The following is a 19,206-nucleotide window of genomic DNA, read 5'->3' as shown; positions in this document are numbered from 1 at the left end:
ATGAAGCAAAACTACAGGTTAGATATAATCAACTGGCACATTTGTTAGGCAACAGCACTAACTCCCAAATACTTGGAAAAACTCAGTAGTACTTGAGCATGAAAGTATTTTCTGTATTTTTCAAGGAACTGTATGTTTTTTACTTTTAATTAACATGAAACAAATTTTAGTATTTGTAGTGTTTATAATAATTATAAACATTTCTTCAGTTTCTTACACTTATGGTCTTTTAATTTCAATATTAACATAGCCATTATATCTATGTATATATATCTATTTACAACGTTAGCTATTATTTTTGGTAACTTTGGTCTGATTAGTTGGAGATGAGGTCCTAACCAACTGATGGTGACAGGACAGTAGGACTAGGTCCTCATAAAATGTTTGATTCATTTTTGATAATGAGTCTGAAAATGCTTGGTTTTAATCACAAATTTGAAAATGACAATGAGAAATGGAATTCCTGAGGCTATCTTAAACTACATAAAAATTACCAGTGACAGAGAAAAAAGGTTTATATTACATTTAATCGTGTTAATTCTGAAGATGTTTCAAACTTCCATGAAGGATAGTGAAATGTTCAATGTAGAAACCAGTATGAACTTTGGTAAACTTGTTAACAGACGATATGTTCTAAGGAATGTTCTGAACATTATTTTCATTAGAAAAGAAGATAATTTTCAAAGTTGTTTGAGGTGTTGTAATACATCTACTGATACTCCCAGCTGTTTTACTAAACTTTCTGTCTGTTCTAAAATCCAAGTGAGGGTTGGGTTTACAGAATGTGCATGCTTTTGTGTTCCACAACATTCTAAAGATGAACAATCTACCCCACCAGGACTCTTGCTACAGTTTTTGTTAAACTCAGCATTATTTTCACAGAGTCTTTCATCTTTAGCTTCATCAATCTTTTTCTCAGCTGGAACTACATGACAAAGGTCCATATTCTGAATAGAGTCCAATAAATCTACAGCATGGGACTGAGGGGTGATTGATTTCAGATGTTTGAGCACATACTCTTCGCACTGGTCAACTGCATCCAGAAGATTATTTATTTTACTGATCAAAGCTGAACTATTATTGTGAAGGTGACACCAGGAGAGCAAAGCACTGAATGAAAATATAAACAAGAGTTAAACAGGAAAAAAGTTAAAACAATCATAGGCTTTTAAAATTTTTCATGCCAAACCCTACATGTTTCTTTTCTAGATAACACCATGCAAATCAAATTGATAATAATAATGCAAGTCAAAATCAGAAAAGTAATAATGGTAAATAGGATTAAAAATATAAGGATATTACCTTTCAACAGAAATTAAACAATTAGGCTTAATCATATAAACTGTCCCTAATTCATAACCCTTCCTTCACAGCTCCACATCCACTTTTCCTCATTTTAGATTTTCCCCTATGGCCGTGGAGCTTCTGAGGGATACAATTCAGAGAAAGAGAGACTAGAAAAATTAGTTTCTCTTTTAAGGACAGCAAACAGCTTTTGAACTAGTGATTCTTAAACTTGGATGCACATTAAAACCACCTAGGGAGCTCTTAAAACTATCAAGGTCTAGGTCATACCCCAGAATAATTAAGTCAGAATCCCTAAGGGCATTATTTTTTTAAAGCTGCCCAGCTGATATCAAGGTGCAGCCAAGGTTGAAAATCATCTTTCTAATCATATACAGCAATTGCTTGCTATAAAACTGAAGATTAAGTAAAAAAAGGTTTTAGGCAACTTCACATTCCCACCTTTGTTATAAGTAGACACTTTGCTGAAGCTAACTACCAATTTTCTTGAAGAAGATAATTTTCTTCTAGTCCTAATAAATATTTTTCTTTACTACTCTAGTACAGATAGTACTTTTGTTTTCTGACATTTCAGATTGTTCAGATAATCCTGACATAAAATGATTGTTGTGAAACATAATGATGTTTTGCCCTGGCTGGTTGGTTCCACTGGTTGGTGTGTCATCCTGTATACCAAAAGGTTTGTGGGTTCGATTACCAATCACAGTACATACCTAGGTTGTGGGTTCTATCCCTGTTGGGGTGCTTACTGAAGGTGACTGATTAATGTTTCTCTCTCACATCAATGTTTTACTCTCTCTTTCCCCCTTCTTAGCTCGCTAAAAACATCAATAAACATATCCTTGGGTGAGGGTTAAAAAAAAAGAAATGATGTTTTAAAAATGGAATTGACTGATATAAAAGATTTAGCAATAAGCTTTCTAAACTTATAAAAGATTAATTTAACTTGATGTGAAGATGAACATGATCATTTTCCTATGGTAGTAGACTACAAATTCTGATTCCTGAGCATTGACCTTTTATAAAAACTTTTGTTTCTAAAACAAACAAAAAAAAAAGAACAAACCAAGATTTTTTTGGTTTTGGTAACTTTTATTTTCTACTCTTTAAAAAAGTCAGTGATTCTTTGCATAATTTTCTCTATATAGGGCAGTTTAAAAGATATAGAGTATTAAAGAGCACAACCTCGTCATGCTCCTAGCTTCATGTGCCATTTGACCACTTGGCTCTGAAACATGCTATGGAATCTTAAGAGGTATTCAATGTTCAGGACTCAAGTAAATGAGATCATTTTTCTCTCTATTACCAGTTATAACTTTCATCCTGTACTTCTAGTCTAGAACTGTTATACTGTGTTCTGCCACATGTGCAAGACTAAAAGCTTTATTCCAACCCTGATAAATCAGGCAGCAAAAACAAACAAACCAACCAAACCCCAAACATCTTTCTATCTTTTCTTTGCCATAAAGGACACCTGGTTCACATATTAAGTGAATAGACTGATGATCTTGACTTTTTGAAGGCACTATTATTCTTCTAATGATTTGCAGCATTCTTGTGGATTTAACAGTAGGAAAAGCATTAAACACTTTATTTTTACATACTACTTTTATGAAAGTCCTCTAGTAGTACTGAGGTTAAAATGACTCAACATTTAGATTTTAAAAATTACCTCAAAGTTCCTCTGAGTTGTCCATAGTTTATAATGACATCGGCACCTTCTTTATAACCTTGATTGAAGCCTTGTTGAAGAGTAACTGCTTTGCCAGCCTCTAGTCCATCTCTATAGCCTTCCTAAAAATAAGTAATGAACAACTGCAGCTATAAACTAATATCAAGTGGATCATTGTTGGTTTTTCTAGAAAGTCATAAAACTAATTTAGAAAATCAATTAAAACAAGCCTTTCCTGTGTTATTTAACATAACGGTTCTAAAACAAATGGCGTAGTCACACAAAGTAGACTATAATTCTCCTAAAAACGTATTACTGGTTTATCCCATTGAAGGTTCTATGTTAGCAATGGCTTCACAGAAAGGATACATGGAGAATCACATGTGTGGCTCTTCGCAACTGGTTGGATTGGTGTGAGGAGGCAAGGTAGTAAGTAGGGTTATAAAAGGTCTTGGACAATTAACTGAAATAGGGAAAGAGGAAATTGTTTTTAGCAGAAGGAAAATAAGAAATCTGGCTTTAGAAATTTTGCTTCATACCTAAATTCAACTAAACTGCAAATTCAGTGTGGGCGAATATTTTTTTTGTCTTGCATCTCCTTTGGTGCCACAATGCTGAAAAGATGCTCAATCAGAAGGTACCCCCAGCCATACATAAAGCATTTCTGAAACTGACAACATGGTTGTGAGCTAAGCAGTTATTTTACTGAAACATTAAACAAAAGCAGATTTAGGGCAATTTAATCGTTGGCAAGGATATTAAGTGAAAGTGGATCTCACCATTTGGCCCTGAACTAAGCTTTGAGTGCTCCACCTGGAAATTTGGTGTGTGGTATTAAGCTTAATCTCAACGAAGAGTGAAACAAATTAGAGATGGATAAAGCACACCTAACAAAAACGAAACCAACTTTAACACTTCCTTACCTTAGCTACCAGTATTCCATATGAGCTTTCCCTTATTGCCCTTTGACAACATTTCTACATTCACTTCTTCCACATATATTGATTACTACCACCCCTAACTTTAGGCTTCTCACACATTCAAGCAACCCCGTAAACTGTGAACACGTCCTCTGACAGCCATAACTAGCGTAGTGAATACACATATTCCACCCCCGCCAACCGTCTTCCCTACGATCCTCACCAAACTGCAATCTCTTTAAAGTTTATACAATTTACTTTGGTGGGACTCCGCGTCTATCCCACTCCGCCCACGCTCGAGAAATGCACCTGGTGATTTCACCGGCTTTAAGTAATCCTCCGCGTACCCTTAGCAGGATGCAGGCCCTGTTGGGCGGCAACGCGGGGGAAGGCAGCGCGGGCGAAGGCAGGGACCGCTCTGGCCTCTATCAGCGGCCCATCTTCTCAACTCCGCGCCTCTCTTCCCACAACCCAGCATATCAAGGGACCACCCCTCTCCGCGCCCTCCGCGCAGCTTTACTTTGACCCGTCTCTGCATGTGGCTCTGCCATTCCCGCTGCATCAGGAGCAACTCGTCCGCTTCCTCGTCAAACACTTCCCCCTCCCTTCCACTGCCCAAGACCGAAGGAGCTGCTCGAACCCACGACATCACTGAAGAAATCACAAGGCCGCTGAGCGCTGGAAGTTCCCAGGACTCCTTCCGGTTTGAGAGTGGGGGGGCGGGGTCTGATGTCTGAGAGTGCGTGTTCGCTGGACGGCTGCGCTTGCGCGTGGGTCGTGCGTGGTGTAGGTGGTGGGGACTGTCTCCGGTGTGTCCTGGCTGCTGGTACCGCTGTTTGCTCTCTGGTATTTTCTGGCTTATCAATTTAGGAAATGTTTAAACTGATAGAGAATTTTTATTAGATTATTTGAGCCAAACTGAGGGCAATTGCTGGGAACCAAAATCTCAACAGACTGAGAAAATGCTTCAGAAATGGCAGTTTTGCACCGACCTGTATTTTGCTGTGTATGTGCTCTCGTGTATAATGCGCACCCAAATTTTGGCCCAAACATTCATGGAAAAAAAAATCTTTCATTTAAATTTTTAATTCAGTTTTTATTTATATTTAGATACTTGTTTTGCATACAGATATCGTTACTGCTTTCTAGAGTTACACTTTTAACACATAAGCATAAATTAAAGAATTTAAAAATTTTATGTAGCTATGGAATTAGTACTACCCACGTATAGTGTGCATCCTTATTTTAGCCTAAAAAATAGGGGGAAAGTGCGCATTATACATGGCAAAATGTGGTGTTTTATAAATGGCAATCAAAGGAGGAGGCTTAAGGGGTTACACGAAATCCATGGTGATAGGAAGGTGGGAGAACGCAAAGCCGGGAAATCATTGGAATTGAGTAAAAAAGTAAAACGAATAGACACATAGTTTTCTTTCTTTTAAAGTCTTTTTAAAATTTAATCTTTATTGCATTTTTTTCCCATTACCATTTAGTTCCCTTTTGCCCCTCTCCCGGCAGCAATCACTGCATTGTTGTCCATGTCCATGAGTCTTTTTTTTCTTTTTGCTCAATCCCTCCACGACCCTAACCTCCTCCCCCCACTAGCTGTCATCTGCTCTCCATCTGTGAGTCTGTCTCTGTTTTGCTTGTTAGTTCAGTTTGCTCATTAGATTCCACATATGAGTGATATCATACCGTATTTGTTTTTCTCTGACTGGCTTATTTCACTTAGCATATGTTCTCTAGGTCCATCCATCCTGTCCCAAAGGGTAAAATTTTCTTCTCTTTTAAGGCTAAGTAGAATTCCAATGTGTGAATATCCTATAGTTGTTTTATCCACACATCTACTGATGGACTCTTGTGCTGCTTCCATGTCTTAGCAATTGTAAATAGAGCTGCAGTGAGCATAAGGATGCTTATGTTCTTTTGAATTAGTGCTTTGATTCCTTTGGATAGATTCTCAGAAGTGGGATCACTGAGTCAAAAGGCAGATCCATTTTTAATTTTTTGAGATAACTCCATATTGCTTTCCACAGTGATGGCACCAATCTGCATTCCTACCGACAATGCTAAAGGGTTCCCCTTTCTCCGCATCATTGCCAGGACATGTTATCTGTTGATTTATTGATGATAGCCATTCTGACAGGTGTGAGATGGTATCTCATTTTGGTTTTAATTTGCATTTCTCTGATGATTAGTGATGTTGAGTATCTTTTCATATGCCTATTGGCTATCTGTATGTCCTTTCTGGAGAAGTGTCTGTTCAAGTCCTTTGCCCATTTTTAAATTAGGGTGTTTTTCCTTTTCGGTGTTGAATTTTATAAGTACTTCATAAACTTTGGATATTAAACCCTTATCAGATGTATCAGTGAATATGTTCCCCCATTTCATGGGTTGTCTTTATTTTGTTGATGGTTTCTTTTTCTGTGCAAAATCTTTTTAGTTTGATATAGTCCCATTTGTTTATTTTTTCTTTTGTTTCCCTTGCCTGGGGAGATATATCTGCTAAAACATTGCTATGATCAATGTCTGAGATTTTGCTGCCTGTGTTTTCTTTAGGGTTCTTCTGGCTTCGGGTCTAACATTTAAGTCTTTGATCCATTTTGAATTTATTCTTGTGTGTGATGTAGGAAGGTGGTCTAGTTTCATTTTTCTGCAAGTATGTGTTCAATTTTCTCAAAACCATTTATTGAATAAACTTTCTTTAGCCCATTGAATGTGCTTGTTTCCTCTGTTGGATATTAATTGACTATAAAGATGTGGATTTATTTCTGGGCTCTCTATTCTGTTCCATTGATCTATGTGTCTGTTTTTTATACCAATACCATGCTGTTTTGATTACTTTGGACTTGTAGTATAGTTTGATATTAGGTAGCATGATTCCTCCAATTCTGTTCTATCTCAGGATCACTGTTGCTATTTGGGACCTTTTGTGGCTCTATATAAATTTTTGAAATATTTGTTTTAGATCTGTCATTGGATCTAGGAATTGTGTTGAATCTATAGATTGCTTTGAGAAGTATGGCCATTTTAATTCTTCCTGTCCATGAACAGGGTATGTGATTCCGCTTATTTGTGTCTTCTTCAATTTCTTTCTTCAGTGTCTTATAATTTTCCATGTACAGGTTTTTATATCCTTGGTTAGGTTTATTCCTAGGTATTCTATTCTTTTTGAAGCAATTGTGAATGGGATTTTCTTAACTTCTCCTTCTGTTAGTTTGTTATTGGCATATAAAAATGCAACTGATTTCTGGATATTAATTTTATATCCTGCTACTTTGCTGAATTCACTTATTAGTTCTAGAAGTTTCTTTGTGGAATCTTTGGGGTTCTCATGTCATCTGCAAATAAAGACAGTTTTACTTCTTCTTTTCTAATTTAGATGCCTTTTATTTCTTCTTGTCTTATTGCTTTGGCTAGAACTTCCAGTATTATATAGAATAAGAGAGGTGAAAATGGACATCCCTGTCTTGTTCCCAATCTTAGGGGGATTTCATGTAGTTTTTTCCCACTGAGTTGATGCTGGCAGTGGGTTAGTCATATATGGCCTTTATTATGTTCAGGTATGTTCTCTCTATTCCCACGTTGCTGAGAGTTTTTATCATAAATTGGTGCTGGATTTTAGCAAACACTTTTTTGCATGTATTGATATGATCATATTGTTTGTATCCTTTATTTTTTTATGTGATGAATCAAATTTATTGATTTGTGAATGTTGTACCAACCTTGCATTCCCAGAATAAACCCCACTTGATCATGGTGTATGATCTTTTTGATGCATTGCTGTATTCAGTTTGCTAATATTTTGTTTAGGATTTTAGCATCTATGTTTATCAGATACTGGCCTGTCATTTTCTTTCTTTGTAGTGTCTTAATCTGGTTTTGGAATTAGGATAATGCGGGCATCGTAAAGTGAATTTGGGAGCTTTCCTTCCTTTTGAATTTTAAGAAATAGTTTGAGAAGGAGAGGTGTTAGTTCTTCTTGGAATGTTTGATAAAATTTACTTGTGAAGTCATCCAATCCAGAGCTTTTGTTTGTTGGGAGTTTTTTGATTACTGCTTCAGTTTCACTAGTCGTAGTCTGTCTGTCCAAATTCTCTGATTATTCCTGAGTTATTTTTGGAAGATCATGTGTTTCTAGCAATTTCTCCATTTTGTCCACCTTGTCCAGTTTGTTGGCACATAGTTGTTCATAACATTTTCTTACAATCCTTTGTATTTCTTTGGTGTCAGTTGTTATTTCTCCTCTTTCATTTCTGATTTTATTTGTGTCCTTTCTCTTTTTTTTCTTGATGAGTCTTATTATAGGTTTGTCAGTCTTATCTTTTCCAAGAACCAGCTCTTGGATTCATTGATCTTTTGTATCATTTTTTTAGACTCTATTTTGTTTATTTCTGCTCTGATCTATATTATTTCCTTCCTTCTGCTCACTTTGGACTTTGTTGTTATTTTCCAAATTCCTTTAATCACAAAGTTAGATAGTTTATTTGAGCTTGTTCTGGTTATTTGAGATAGGCCTGCAATGCTATGAATTTCCTTCTTACGATTGCTTTCCCAGTGTGCCACAGTTTTTTGAATTGTTATGGTTTCTGGATTTTTCATTTTTATTTATTTCCAGGTATCTTTTGATTTTTTCCTTCATCTCATTGTTGACCCATTCATTGTTTAATAACATGTTTTTTAGCTTCTACGTCTTTGCGTGTTTTTTAGTGTTCTTTTTGTGACTGATATCTAGTTTCATAGCATTGTAGTCAGAGAAGATGCTTGAGATGATTTTAATCTTCTTAAATTTATTGAGACTTGTTTTGTGTCCTAACATTTGGCCTATCCTAGAAAATTTTCCATGTGCACTTGAAAAGTGCGTATATTCTGCTATCTTGGGGTGAAATGCTCTGAAGATATCAGTTAAGTCCGTTTGATCTCGTGTGTCATTTAAGGCCACTCTTTTCTTGTTGATTTTCTGCCTGGAAGGTCTATCCATTGAAGTCAAAGGGGTGTTAACATCCCCAACTATGACTGTATTTCTTTTTATCTCCTTTTTGATGTCCACCAAGATTTGCTTTACATATTTAGCTGTTCCTATGTTGGGTACAGATATGTTTACTAGAGTTATATCCTCTTTTGGATTGTTCCCTTTACCATTATGTAGTGTCCTTCTTTGTCTCTTTCTATGGCCTTGGTTTTAAAGTCTATTATTTCATTGGATATAAATATTGCTACTCTAGCTTTTTTTTCTTTTCCATTTGCATGAAATATCTTTTCTATACCTTTACTTTTAGTCTGTGTGTATCTTTTGATCTGAGATTGGTCTTTTGGAAGCAGTATATATGGGTCTTGTTTTCTTATCCATTCAGCTACGCTATGTCTTTTTGTTAAGAGTATTTAAGTCATTTACATTAAAGTTTTTTTAAAAATTTTTAAATCATCTTTAGTCTATTACAATTGTGTAAATTTCTCTCCCTTTGCCCTTCTCCACCCATCCCAGCCCGCCCCCCTCCCACACTCAATTCCCACTCTGTTGTCCATGTCCATGGGTCATTCATACATGTTCTTTGTTTAATCCCTTCTCCTTCTTTCCACTATTGTCCTCCTTCCCCATCCCCTCTGGTCACTTTCAGTCTGCTCCATGTTTCCTTGCCTGTAGCTTATTTTGTTTGTTAGTTTATTTTGTTGAATAAGTTCCACTTATAGGTGAGAGTATATGGTATTGTCTTTCACTGACTGGCTTATTTCACTTAGCATAATATTCTCCAGTTCCATCCATGCTGTAGCAAAAGGTAAGAGATTCTTTCTTTCTTTCTTTCTTTCTTTCTTTCTTTCTTTCTTTCTTTCTTTCTTTCTTTCAAATGCAGACTGATTTTATTTATTTTTTTAAATGTCAAGATCCATTATAAAATATTAAAAAATTTAAATCCATTATAAAGTCTTAGCAATTAAAACAACATAACACCAGCACAGAAATAAATAGATCAATGCAATAGAATGAGCATTATAGAAACAAAGATATATATCTGTCTAACAATGTAATATATGATTAAATTGATATTTCAAATCAGTGAGGAAAATAAGGCTTATTCCACAAATAAGTTGCATGGACTGCCATTACTTGAAATAATACAAATATAGAGCACTATTTCACCCATTATACAAGAAATATTCAGGCGAGTTAAAAATCAATATGTAAAATATAAGGAGTTTTCAGAGAAGATACAAAATACTATTTTTCCTACCCTGAGGTAACATATTCAAACCCAGAAGCTATAAAGTAAAATGTTGACAATATGACTATATTAAACATTTAAGACTATATAGTAATATACCTATAAAAAAAGTTAAAGGACAAATCATAGAATAGGAAAGTATTTGTAACACACCTAAAAAAGGGTTAATAGGTTTTGTGTTTTCTTTTTTAGGGCAAAAATTCTGCAAACATTTAATCACAAAATGGATAAAGAATATGAAAAAGTCATTTAAAGCTTTTTAAAAATAATAGAAATAGGCAAGAAATATACAAAAACAGGTTTAGTTTCAACAAATAATAAAATAACACTAAAATAACACATCGTTGTCACAATCAGATCAATAAGTATTAAAAATATTGGTAATATCAAGTATTGGTAACTATGAAAGGAACTGGGTATTCATAGGCTCTTTTTTTTTTATCTTCTTAAACCAGTCCCTTTAGCATATTTTGCAGTACTGGTTTGGTGTTAACAAACTCCTTTAGCTTTTTCTTGTCTGGGAAGCTCCTTATTTTTTCTTTGACTTAAGTGATAGCTTTGTTGATTGAAGTAGCCTTGGCTATGTAGGACCTTGCTATTCCTCACCTTAAATATTTCATGCCACTCCCTTCTGGCCTGAAGTTTTTGTTGAGTAATCAGATGCCACTCTAAAAGTGCTCCCTTGGCTATAACTACCTGCTTTTCTCTTGCAGCTTTTAGGATTCTCTGCTTGTTTTTAATCCTTGTCATTTTAATTATGATATGTCTTGGTGTAGGTCTTTTTCAGTCCAACTTGTTTGGGACTCTCTGAGCTTTCTGGACTTGTGTATCTTTTTACTTCACCAGATTAGGGAAGTTTTCAGACATTATTTCTTCAAATAGGTTCTCGATGCCTTGCTTGCTTTCTTCTCCTTTTGGTATTCCCATGATACAGGTGTTGTTATGCTTCACGTTGTCCAAAATGTTTCTTAAGCTCTCATTTAAAAAAAATTCTCTTTTCATTTTGCTGCTCTGCCTGGGTGATTTTTTCTACCTTGTCTTCCAAACAGCTGATTCAGTCCTCTGCTTCATCTAACCTACTGCTTTTCCTTCCAGTGCAGTATATATTTCAGATATTGCATTCTTTATTTCTGACTGGCCCTTTTTATGTTTTCTTTGTCTTTTTTCATGCTGTTGAGTATCCTTATAATCATTACTCTAAATTCTCTGTCTGATAAATTGTTTGCCTCCCTTTCATCTAGTTCTTCTGGAGAACTCGCTTGTTCTTTCATTTGGGGTCTGTGTCTTTGTTTTCCCATTTTGGCTGCTTCTTTGTATTTTCCACCTTAGCTGATAAACTAATCAGCTGTTAAACTGATCAGCTGTTAAACTAGTCAAGGTGTGATCAGTGCCAGGCATAAGTTCCTCATAGTGGGGAAGAGTAATTCCTGAAGGTGGGGCTATTGCTTCCCCTCAGTCTGATGCCACTTGGAGGGGAGTGAGTGATCTGCCAAAGAAAGATGGCTTCTGCAGTGTGGGGACTGACTTAGCACAGGGACCATCGTGGCTGTTTGTTTAGTTCTCTGTCCAGAGCCACCAACCCCAAACTCTCCTCAAACATCTAGGGTCCATTCTGCCCTCCATCTGCCAGAGCCCAGAGTAAGTGGCTGCAAATGAAATTTTGTGCATTGGCTCTTACAGAGGCTCTGCATCTCCAGCTGTCTCTCCGTGGCAGACAGAAACCCTGTTGCTTTTCACAGCTGTTCGTTATCTGGGTTCCTTTCTGGGTCTGGTGCTGTAGGCTGGGGAGCCCAGCTTGTGGTTTAGACCCCGCTCTTCTCAGGGGGACCCCTCTGGCTGCTGAAATATTCCTCTGGCACTTCTTCTGCCACCCGTGGGAGCTCAGCCAGCCCTCTCACACCTCCTCTGCACTCTCTACCAGTCTTGTTGTGATGAAGTATTTTTTCTGTCTGTCCTTGGTTTTAAGGCTTCTCTCCAACTAGTGTTCAGTTGGTTATTCAGGATGATTACTCAACAATTTAGTTGTAATTCCAGATTGGTCCTGGGAGAGGTTAGTGTAGCTTCCACTTACTCCTCCACCATCTTGCACCTTTCCAAAGCCTTTTTACATGGTACCAAATGCCATCTGTGATCTGGCTCCTGCTCACCTTTCTGGCCTCATTTCTTGCTACCCTTCATATACACAGATCCATTTTGCCTTTGCCACATACCATATTTTGCTGTGTATAATGCATACCCATGTTTTAAGCCCAAAATTTTAGGAAAAAATCTTTTATTTTATGGTGTATAGATATGGAATTAGCAATACCCATGTTTAATGGACATCCTTATTTTTCCCTCAAAAACTTGGGCAAAAAAGTGCACACTATACATGACAAAATACAATAATTTTTCCTCTGCCTAGGAATGTAGGCTCTCCTGCTAAAGACTACTTATCTTAGATGCACTTCCATTTGGAAGTTTTTTCTGATCTAAGTCTGTATTAGTTGTCTTCACCAACTTATATTATGAAGCCTAATTTTTCTACATTCCTTACTAGCCTGTAATTCCTTGAGGTAGGGACTGTATGTCCTAGTTAACTGTTTTATCCTTACTGCCTATTATAATAATTAATAAATATTTATTAAATAAATGAATGAAATTCATTAAAAATTCTTCAAATACTATATTCTAAAGAACTCCATGTTCCAGTTATAATTATGTAGTAATAAACAGTGTCTATAAACCCAGATTAAATTAAGTAAGAATTTACTAACATTAGGGTATTAGAGGGGAAGGTAGAGTATGCTAGGCAAGATATAGAAAGTTAGCATTAATAAACATTTTTTATGGATTATAAAAACCCTTTCCTTTCAATTTTATAACTATATCCTTTTTAGATTTTATTTATTTTTTATTTTTGCTTTTTTTAAATTATATTTTTTTGTTTATACTGTTAGAATTGTCCCATTTTTTTCCCCTTTCCCCCAATCCACCCAGCACTCCCCCCTCCCTCAGGCAATCTTCACATCATTGTCCATGTCTCATGCATATATGAATATGTTCTTTGACTACTGTATTCCCTATGCTGTATTTTATATCCTCATGACTATACTGTAACTACCAGTTTATACTTCTTAATTCTTTCACCTTTTTTGCCCATTCCTCTGACCTCCTCTTCTATCTGGCAACTTTCTCTGTCTCAGAGATAGTCAAAACTTTCTCTGTGTCTATGATTCTGTTTCTGTTCTTGTTTATTTTGTTTTTTAGATTCAAATGCTGATAGATATGTATTTCTTGCCATTTTATTGTTTACAGTTTTGATCTTCTTCTTAAAGAACACCTTTTAACATTTCATATAATACTGGTTTGGTGGTGATGAACTCCATTAGCTTCTTCTTGTCTAGGAAACTCTTTTATCTGTCCTTTGATATCTTGACCTTCTAAATGATAGCTTTGCTGGGTAGAGTAATCTTGGGGGTAGGTCCTTGCTTTTTCATCACTTTGATTACTTTTTTCCATCCCTTTATCCTGCAAAATTTCTTTTGAAAAATCAGCTGACAGCTTATGGGATCTCCCTTGTAGGTATCTAACTGCTTTTCTCCTGCAGATTTTATGAATCTCTCTTTGTCTTGTCTTTAAATTTTTGCATTTTATTTATGATGTATCTTGGTGTTGGCTTCTTTGGGTTCATCTTGTTTGGGACACTCTGTGCTTCCTAGACTTATATATCCATTTCCTTCCCCGAGATAGGAATGTTTTATGTCATTGTTTTTTCAAATAAGTTTCCAGTTTTTTGTTCTCTCTTCTCTTTCCAGCACCCCCATGATGCATATGTTGGTAAACTTGAAGTTGTCCCAGAGGCTCCTTACACTATCCTATTTCTTTGGATTCTTTTTTTTTTCTTGCTGTCTGATCAAGTGTTTTTTACTTCCTTATATTCCAAATCGCTGATTTGATTTTCAGCTTCATCAGCTCTACTGTTGATTCCCTGTAAATTGTTCTTTATTTCAATTAGTGTATTCTTCATTTCTGACTGGATCTTTTTTATGCTGTTGAGGTTTCCTTTTTCTGGAATTTTGTTCTGTTCTTTCATTTGGGCCATGTTTCTTTGTCTTCACATTTTGGCAGCCTCCTTGTGTTTGTTTCTATGTATTTGGTAGAGCTACTATTTCTCCCAGGTTTGGTAGAATGGCCTAATGTAGTAGGTGTCCTGTAGGGTCCAGTGGCATAGGCCTCTCAATCACCCAAAATATGTACTCAAAGTGTGCCCACCATGTGGGCTGTCTACATGCTTCACTTATACGTGAGTCTTGATGGCTGTTGACGCATCCAAAGTCAGCCACCACCTGAATTTTATCTGGGCCACCTGGCATAAGTTACAAAGCGATCTCCAGCTTGCTGCTACTTGTGCTGGACTTGTAGGTGGCCAGGAAAAGCCAAGCTATGAACCAAAGCTGGCTGCTGCTAGTGCTGGGCCTGAGGCCATTTGACAAAAGTTATAGGGCTTGCTGAGGCCAGATACTGCTTGTTTGAGTGAGAGAATTTAGTAAAATATGAAGCATGAGCCAAGACAAGCCATTCATGTGGAAAAGCCAATGAGAACTGCTTTGGTGAGCTCAAAAAATAGGGTGGAGCTGGGCCTTAGGGAATCACCTGGGTGGGGCAAACAGCATGAGCCAGGATGATGGAGTCTCAGATATGGTGCCACTGGCCATCTCTGTGCTTCTGTGAGAGGGGGGATCAGAAAAGGAACAATGGCCTCAGCATTTCTCTCTGGGAAGAGTTGACCCTCTGTTCTCACTCTGATGCTAGAAAATTCACTTCTTCCCTGTATGTCTCTGGTGCCTTTCAACCTGCTGCCCCTCTCCTGGAACTCAGAAGGAGTGAGTCTAAGTAAGTCTGTGCATGGGCACTTTAAGAAGAACTGCCTGAGAACCCAGCAGTTTCCATCTTCCACAGCCTTAATTCTGCTGGCTTTTACAGCCTAAAGTTATGGAGACTTCTCTTCCTGGCACTGGAAGCCTGGGCTGGTGGTCCTGGTCTGGGGCTGCGATCCTTTGCTCCTGATATTTCACTTCCCATTTTCATCTGCCACATGTGGGTGTGGGACTAGCTTATTCTGCATCTCTTCCCATCATACAAGTCTTGATGTGGCATATTCTTTAATTATATAGCTGTAGGGCTTCCTTTCAACTTGATTTCTGGAAGTTTTGAATTATGGCTGTTCTGCAGTTTAGTTTTAACTTTGATGCGATTGTGCAAGGAGGCGTACCATCTTTACCTATGCTGCCATCTTGACCAAGAGTCCCTTATTTATTTATTTTTAGAGAGAGGGGATGAGAGATAGAAAGAGAGGGAGAGTAACATCAATGTGAGAGAAGCATTGATCAGTTGCCTCTTGTTTGCCCCCAACCAGGAACCTGGCCTGCAACCCAGGCATGTTCCCTGACTGGGAGTTGAACTGGTGACTCTTCAGTTTGTAGAAAAACACCCAACCCACTGAGCCATGCCAATCAAGGCATAACCATGTTTTCAGTAGTTATTTATTCTAAGATCCATATAGCTTACTGATCTTAGTGGGCACAGTGAACCTTAGGCTTCTTAGTCTTTCTCATATTTGTGTTTTTGGTCTTAATTTACCTTTTAGTTTTGAGGTCTTCAGGTTTTCCCAGTGATGATTTATAAGTGATATATTTTCTGAGTTTATTTGTATCTGATGTCAATATTGTGATCCCTGTTTCCTTTTTAATTTTATTTTTCTGATATTTCATTACCTATCTTGTTACTTTTAACTTTTGGATCACTTTATTAAAATTGCCCCCAAATAGATATGTATTATGTATGTATACATTCACACACACACACATATCCTATATTTGTATGTATATATGTTTTGGTATGATCGGAGAGTTCCTTAATGGATATATTAAAACCACAAACATTTTTTACACATTGGTCATGTACAAGAAAGATAAAGCTTTGGGGAGGAGAGAATTATTTCCTCCTTTCAGGAAGGCAGAGTAGAGGGCAATGGGATTAAGAAGATTAGGGCACAGGTCCCTGGAAACAATAGGAAGGGTCAGATAGGGTAGCAAACAGCTTCTGATGTTAAGGAGTAATGTCAGAAGGTCCCCAGGGTGGATGGAAGTGGTAGTAGTAGTAGGGGTGGTGGTGGCAGAGGACCCTTGCATAAAAGGGTGCTAATGAATTCCTACTTTGTTAGCAAGAGGTAAGAATAACCTGTTTGGATAGTATTAAACATCCCTGGCGATTCTTAGACATTACATAGAAAAATTCCTCAGGGGAAGATGGGTACTGACTCCAGTCAGTTTTGGTATCAATAGCTGTTTTTTCCCCTTGCTGTACACGCATTTAATGCAACAATTACTGAGACAGTTGGAGTGATAAGTACTGTGATAGGTATTAAGACAGAGTTATATAGAATTTGCCTTTTTACTTCTTCCCACCTTGGTCTTCTCTTCCCGTATCATGGGTTTACATTTTCTTTGGGATGGTCCTGAATACTTCCAGTTTTCCATAAGATCCAGCTGCTGGGCAACTGTAGCTGCACTATACCTAAGTGACACCTGATTTGTGGAAGCCACCAAGCCTACTAAAGTCCTGGTCTCAGTGGGGCCACAGCACTTTCTCCTGGGACAATCTCTTGAGCTAGTTCCCTCAGTACATCCTTGAGAATAACAATTATGAAAAGCCCCTGTCTCTGATAAGGTAGTTTGCCTGGAGTTTTCCCACTTTTTATACCCTTTGGTATTAGTGGAAAGACTGCATTTGGAATGAGATTTGGAGACTGCAACCCTTTGGAAATATGCTAGACATTACTACTATTCACCATTACCGGATTCTTTTCCCATTTCTGGTTACCCACAATACTATACTTTTTAATCTACTGGCACATAATTAGGTCCAAAAATGACTAATTCTGGCCAGTGGCCAGTAAGGTGAGGCCCTTAAAGCTCCTTTCTGAGCTCCAGCTCTTTCTTTCCCTGATATGGCAATCATGATGTTCAGGTATTGAGGTCAAAAGATGGAGCCAGCCTGGATCTCTGAGTTACCACTCAGAAAGAGTGTCCCTGGAGAGCCATTGGACCAATGGTAGACTTTGTGTGTAGGGGCAATGAACTTTAATTTGTTAAACTACTAAGATTTAGGAGTAAATATGTTATTTAGCAGAGGCCTGCGAGTACTGTATGTGTTCTCCTTGCTCTTTCTGGGTGTTTTCTTATATGCTCACATGATTTCAAATAGCACCTAGGTATTTCAACTCTACCTGTCTTCATTAATGTCTTTATACTAGAATTTACCTCTGCTTTAGACTTGTGTATTTACCTATAAACTGCATAGCTGAACCAACAAGAACCATAGGAACCTCATATTTAATATGTTTAAAATTGAATTCATTGTCTTTCTACCCTAAACCTGGTATCCTTCCTGTATTCTCAATATCGGGTAATGGCACCACTGTGCCCTCTGTGTTTTGACAGACAATAGAACAGAGAAGTTGAGTATGGGAGATTAATAGATTAAAAAAAGCTGGTATAGCTATATACTGGGGTATTTATTCAGCTATAAAAAGCAATGAAATACTGTTAAATGTTACAACATGGGTGAACCTTAAAAACATTACGCTTAGTGAAAAAAGCCAGTGACTAAAGGGCACATGTTGTGTGATTCCATTATATTAAATGTCCAGAAAAGGCAAATACATGGAGACAGAAAATAAATTAATGTTTGTCGGAGGTTGGGAGGAGGGTGAAATGGAGAGTGCTAATGGGTACGAGGTTTTTTTGTGGAATAATGAAAATATTCTGAAATTAGATAATGTTGATTGTTACACAGCTTTGTGAATATACTAAAAATCATTAAGTTGTAAATTTCAAAACATGAATCTTATGGCATAAAATTATATCTCAATTAAAAAAAACATTACCTCTAGAAAAGAATGAAAATTTAAAAAGTCAATAGCTTATACTTTTAGATAAAACAGAAGAATAAAGGCCAGTTTGGAAGACAATCTGATAAAACAGAAGAATAAATGCCAGTATAGAAGACAATCTGTTAAGATTTCATTTAAGGAATAAAACACACCATCAGTGTTTGGTGAACATGTTGTTTCTAATAATGATATAACATCAGTGTTTACACAGTAAGACCAGACTCAACAATACAATTTTTACTGAACAATATTATTCCAAGATGGCTAGCAGAATGAAAATGGAGAAAGGGAAAAAAGCTTTAAAAATGTGTTAAGTTGAAGCATATGCAAATGTAAGATTAAAAACTACATAATACAAATCTGGAAATGAAAAATGTTTTGTGGAATGTAAATTAAAGTTATACAGTTTTTTATTATGTAATTAAAATCTAGTTGGCTAAAAAAAGAGAGTATAGGCTCTGATGTTAGACTGGCTGGATTCAGTCAAAATTCAGCCCTTACACTTTCTAGCTATTTGGTCTTGCTCTTACCTTTCTTATGACTCAATTTTCCCATCCAAAAAATGAAGATCATGTCATAAATTTTTAGGTGTACCTTTATATTTTGTACCAGTAAAATAATGTTGCAATCAAAATCACAAGAAGATACCACTTCATACTTACTAGATGGCTCTAATAAAAAAGTAACTGAGTGACTTCAGTTTTCAGACCTGCAGATAAGGAGCTTAGAAATTGTTGTTTTTTCCTGATAACAATGAAAACATTTAAAAAATGGAAAAATCAGCAAGTACGCTTAGACTTAGCAGAGAAGCAAAGTCACAGGACAAACTGAAGTCCCCCAAACTGAAGAGACAGACAGTGGATACAGCGAATCACAACCTACCTGAGCCTAAACCCAAAAGCAGAAACCTTGGGGAGAACCAGTTTCAGAGTGAAAACTTGAACTGTAATTAGCGAATTGCTGGTTGCCCAGAGTCAACAAGTGTGAGAGTTAAAAACTCCATGGGGACCCAGTAATAGGAGTGCCCCCACCTGGAAGCAACCAAAATGTCTTTCAGTAGGTGAATGGGTAAGTAAACTGTACTACTATCAGTTTGTTCTTAGTCCCTTTACAGTTTTCACTCATTTCCCCAAAATACTCTTGGGGAAGTAA

The 19,206-nt window shown here is 36.8% G+C and overlaps 1 protein-coding gene across 1 annotated transcript; it reads right to left on the bottom strand.

Annotated features, from left to right (window-relative positions):
* Positions 1 to 211: 211 nt before the first annotated feature.
* YAE1 (YAE1 maturation factor of ABCE1) lies at positions 212 to 4,604 on the bottom strand. Its single transcript, XM_054564626.1, has 3 exons — positions 4,418 to 4,604; positions 2,978 to 3,099; positions 212 to 1,110 (listed from the first exon to the last, which is right to left on the bottom strand). The coding sequence occupies exons 1-3, from the start codon at positions 4,544 to 4,546 to the stop codon at positions 681 to 683; spliced, it is 681 nt and encodes a 226-aa protein (XP_054420601.1). The 5' UTR covers positions 4,547 to 4,604; the 3' UTR covers positions 212 to 680.
* Positions 4,605 to 19,206: the final 14,602 nt, after the last annotated feature.

The sequence above is a fragment of the Pteronotus mesoamericanus genome, unplaced genomic scaffold (assembly GCF_021234165.1).
Source record: "Pteronotus mesoamericanus isolate MK-2021 breed Mesoamerican mustached bat unplaced genomic scaffold, CSHL_Meso_final scaffold_85, whole genome shotgun sequence".
Taxonomy (NCBI): domain Eukaryota; kingdom Metazoa; phylum Chordata; class Mammalia; order Chiroptera; family Mormoopidae; genus Pteronotus; species Pteronotus mesoamericanus.
Note: the sequence above shows the minus strand (reverse complement) of the source record. Positions and strands in the feature narration are given on the sequence as shown.

Bases quoted from the DNA above. Each gene is read 5' to 3' on its own strand.
- YAE1 (XM_054564626.1), bottom strand. From the start codon at position 4,546: ATGTCGTGGGTTCGAGCAGCTCCTTCGGTCTTGGGCAGTGGAAGGGAG. The intron at 3,100-4,417 runs GTAAAGCTGCGC...ACTTATTTTTAG, and splicing joins ACATGCAGAGACGGGTCAAA to GAAGGCTATAGAGATGGACT. The intron at 1,111-2,977 runs GTAATTTTTAAA...ATTTTCATTCAG, and splicing joins CAACTCAGAGGAACTTTGAG to TGCTTTGCTCTCCTGGTGTC.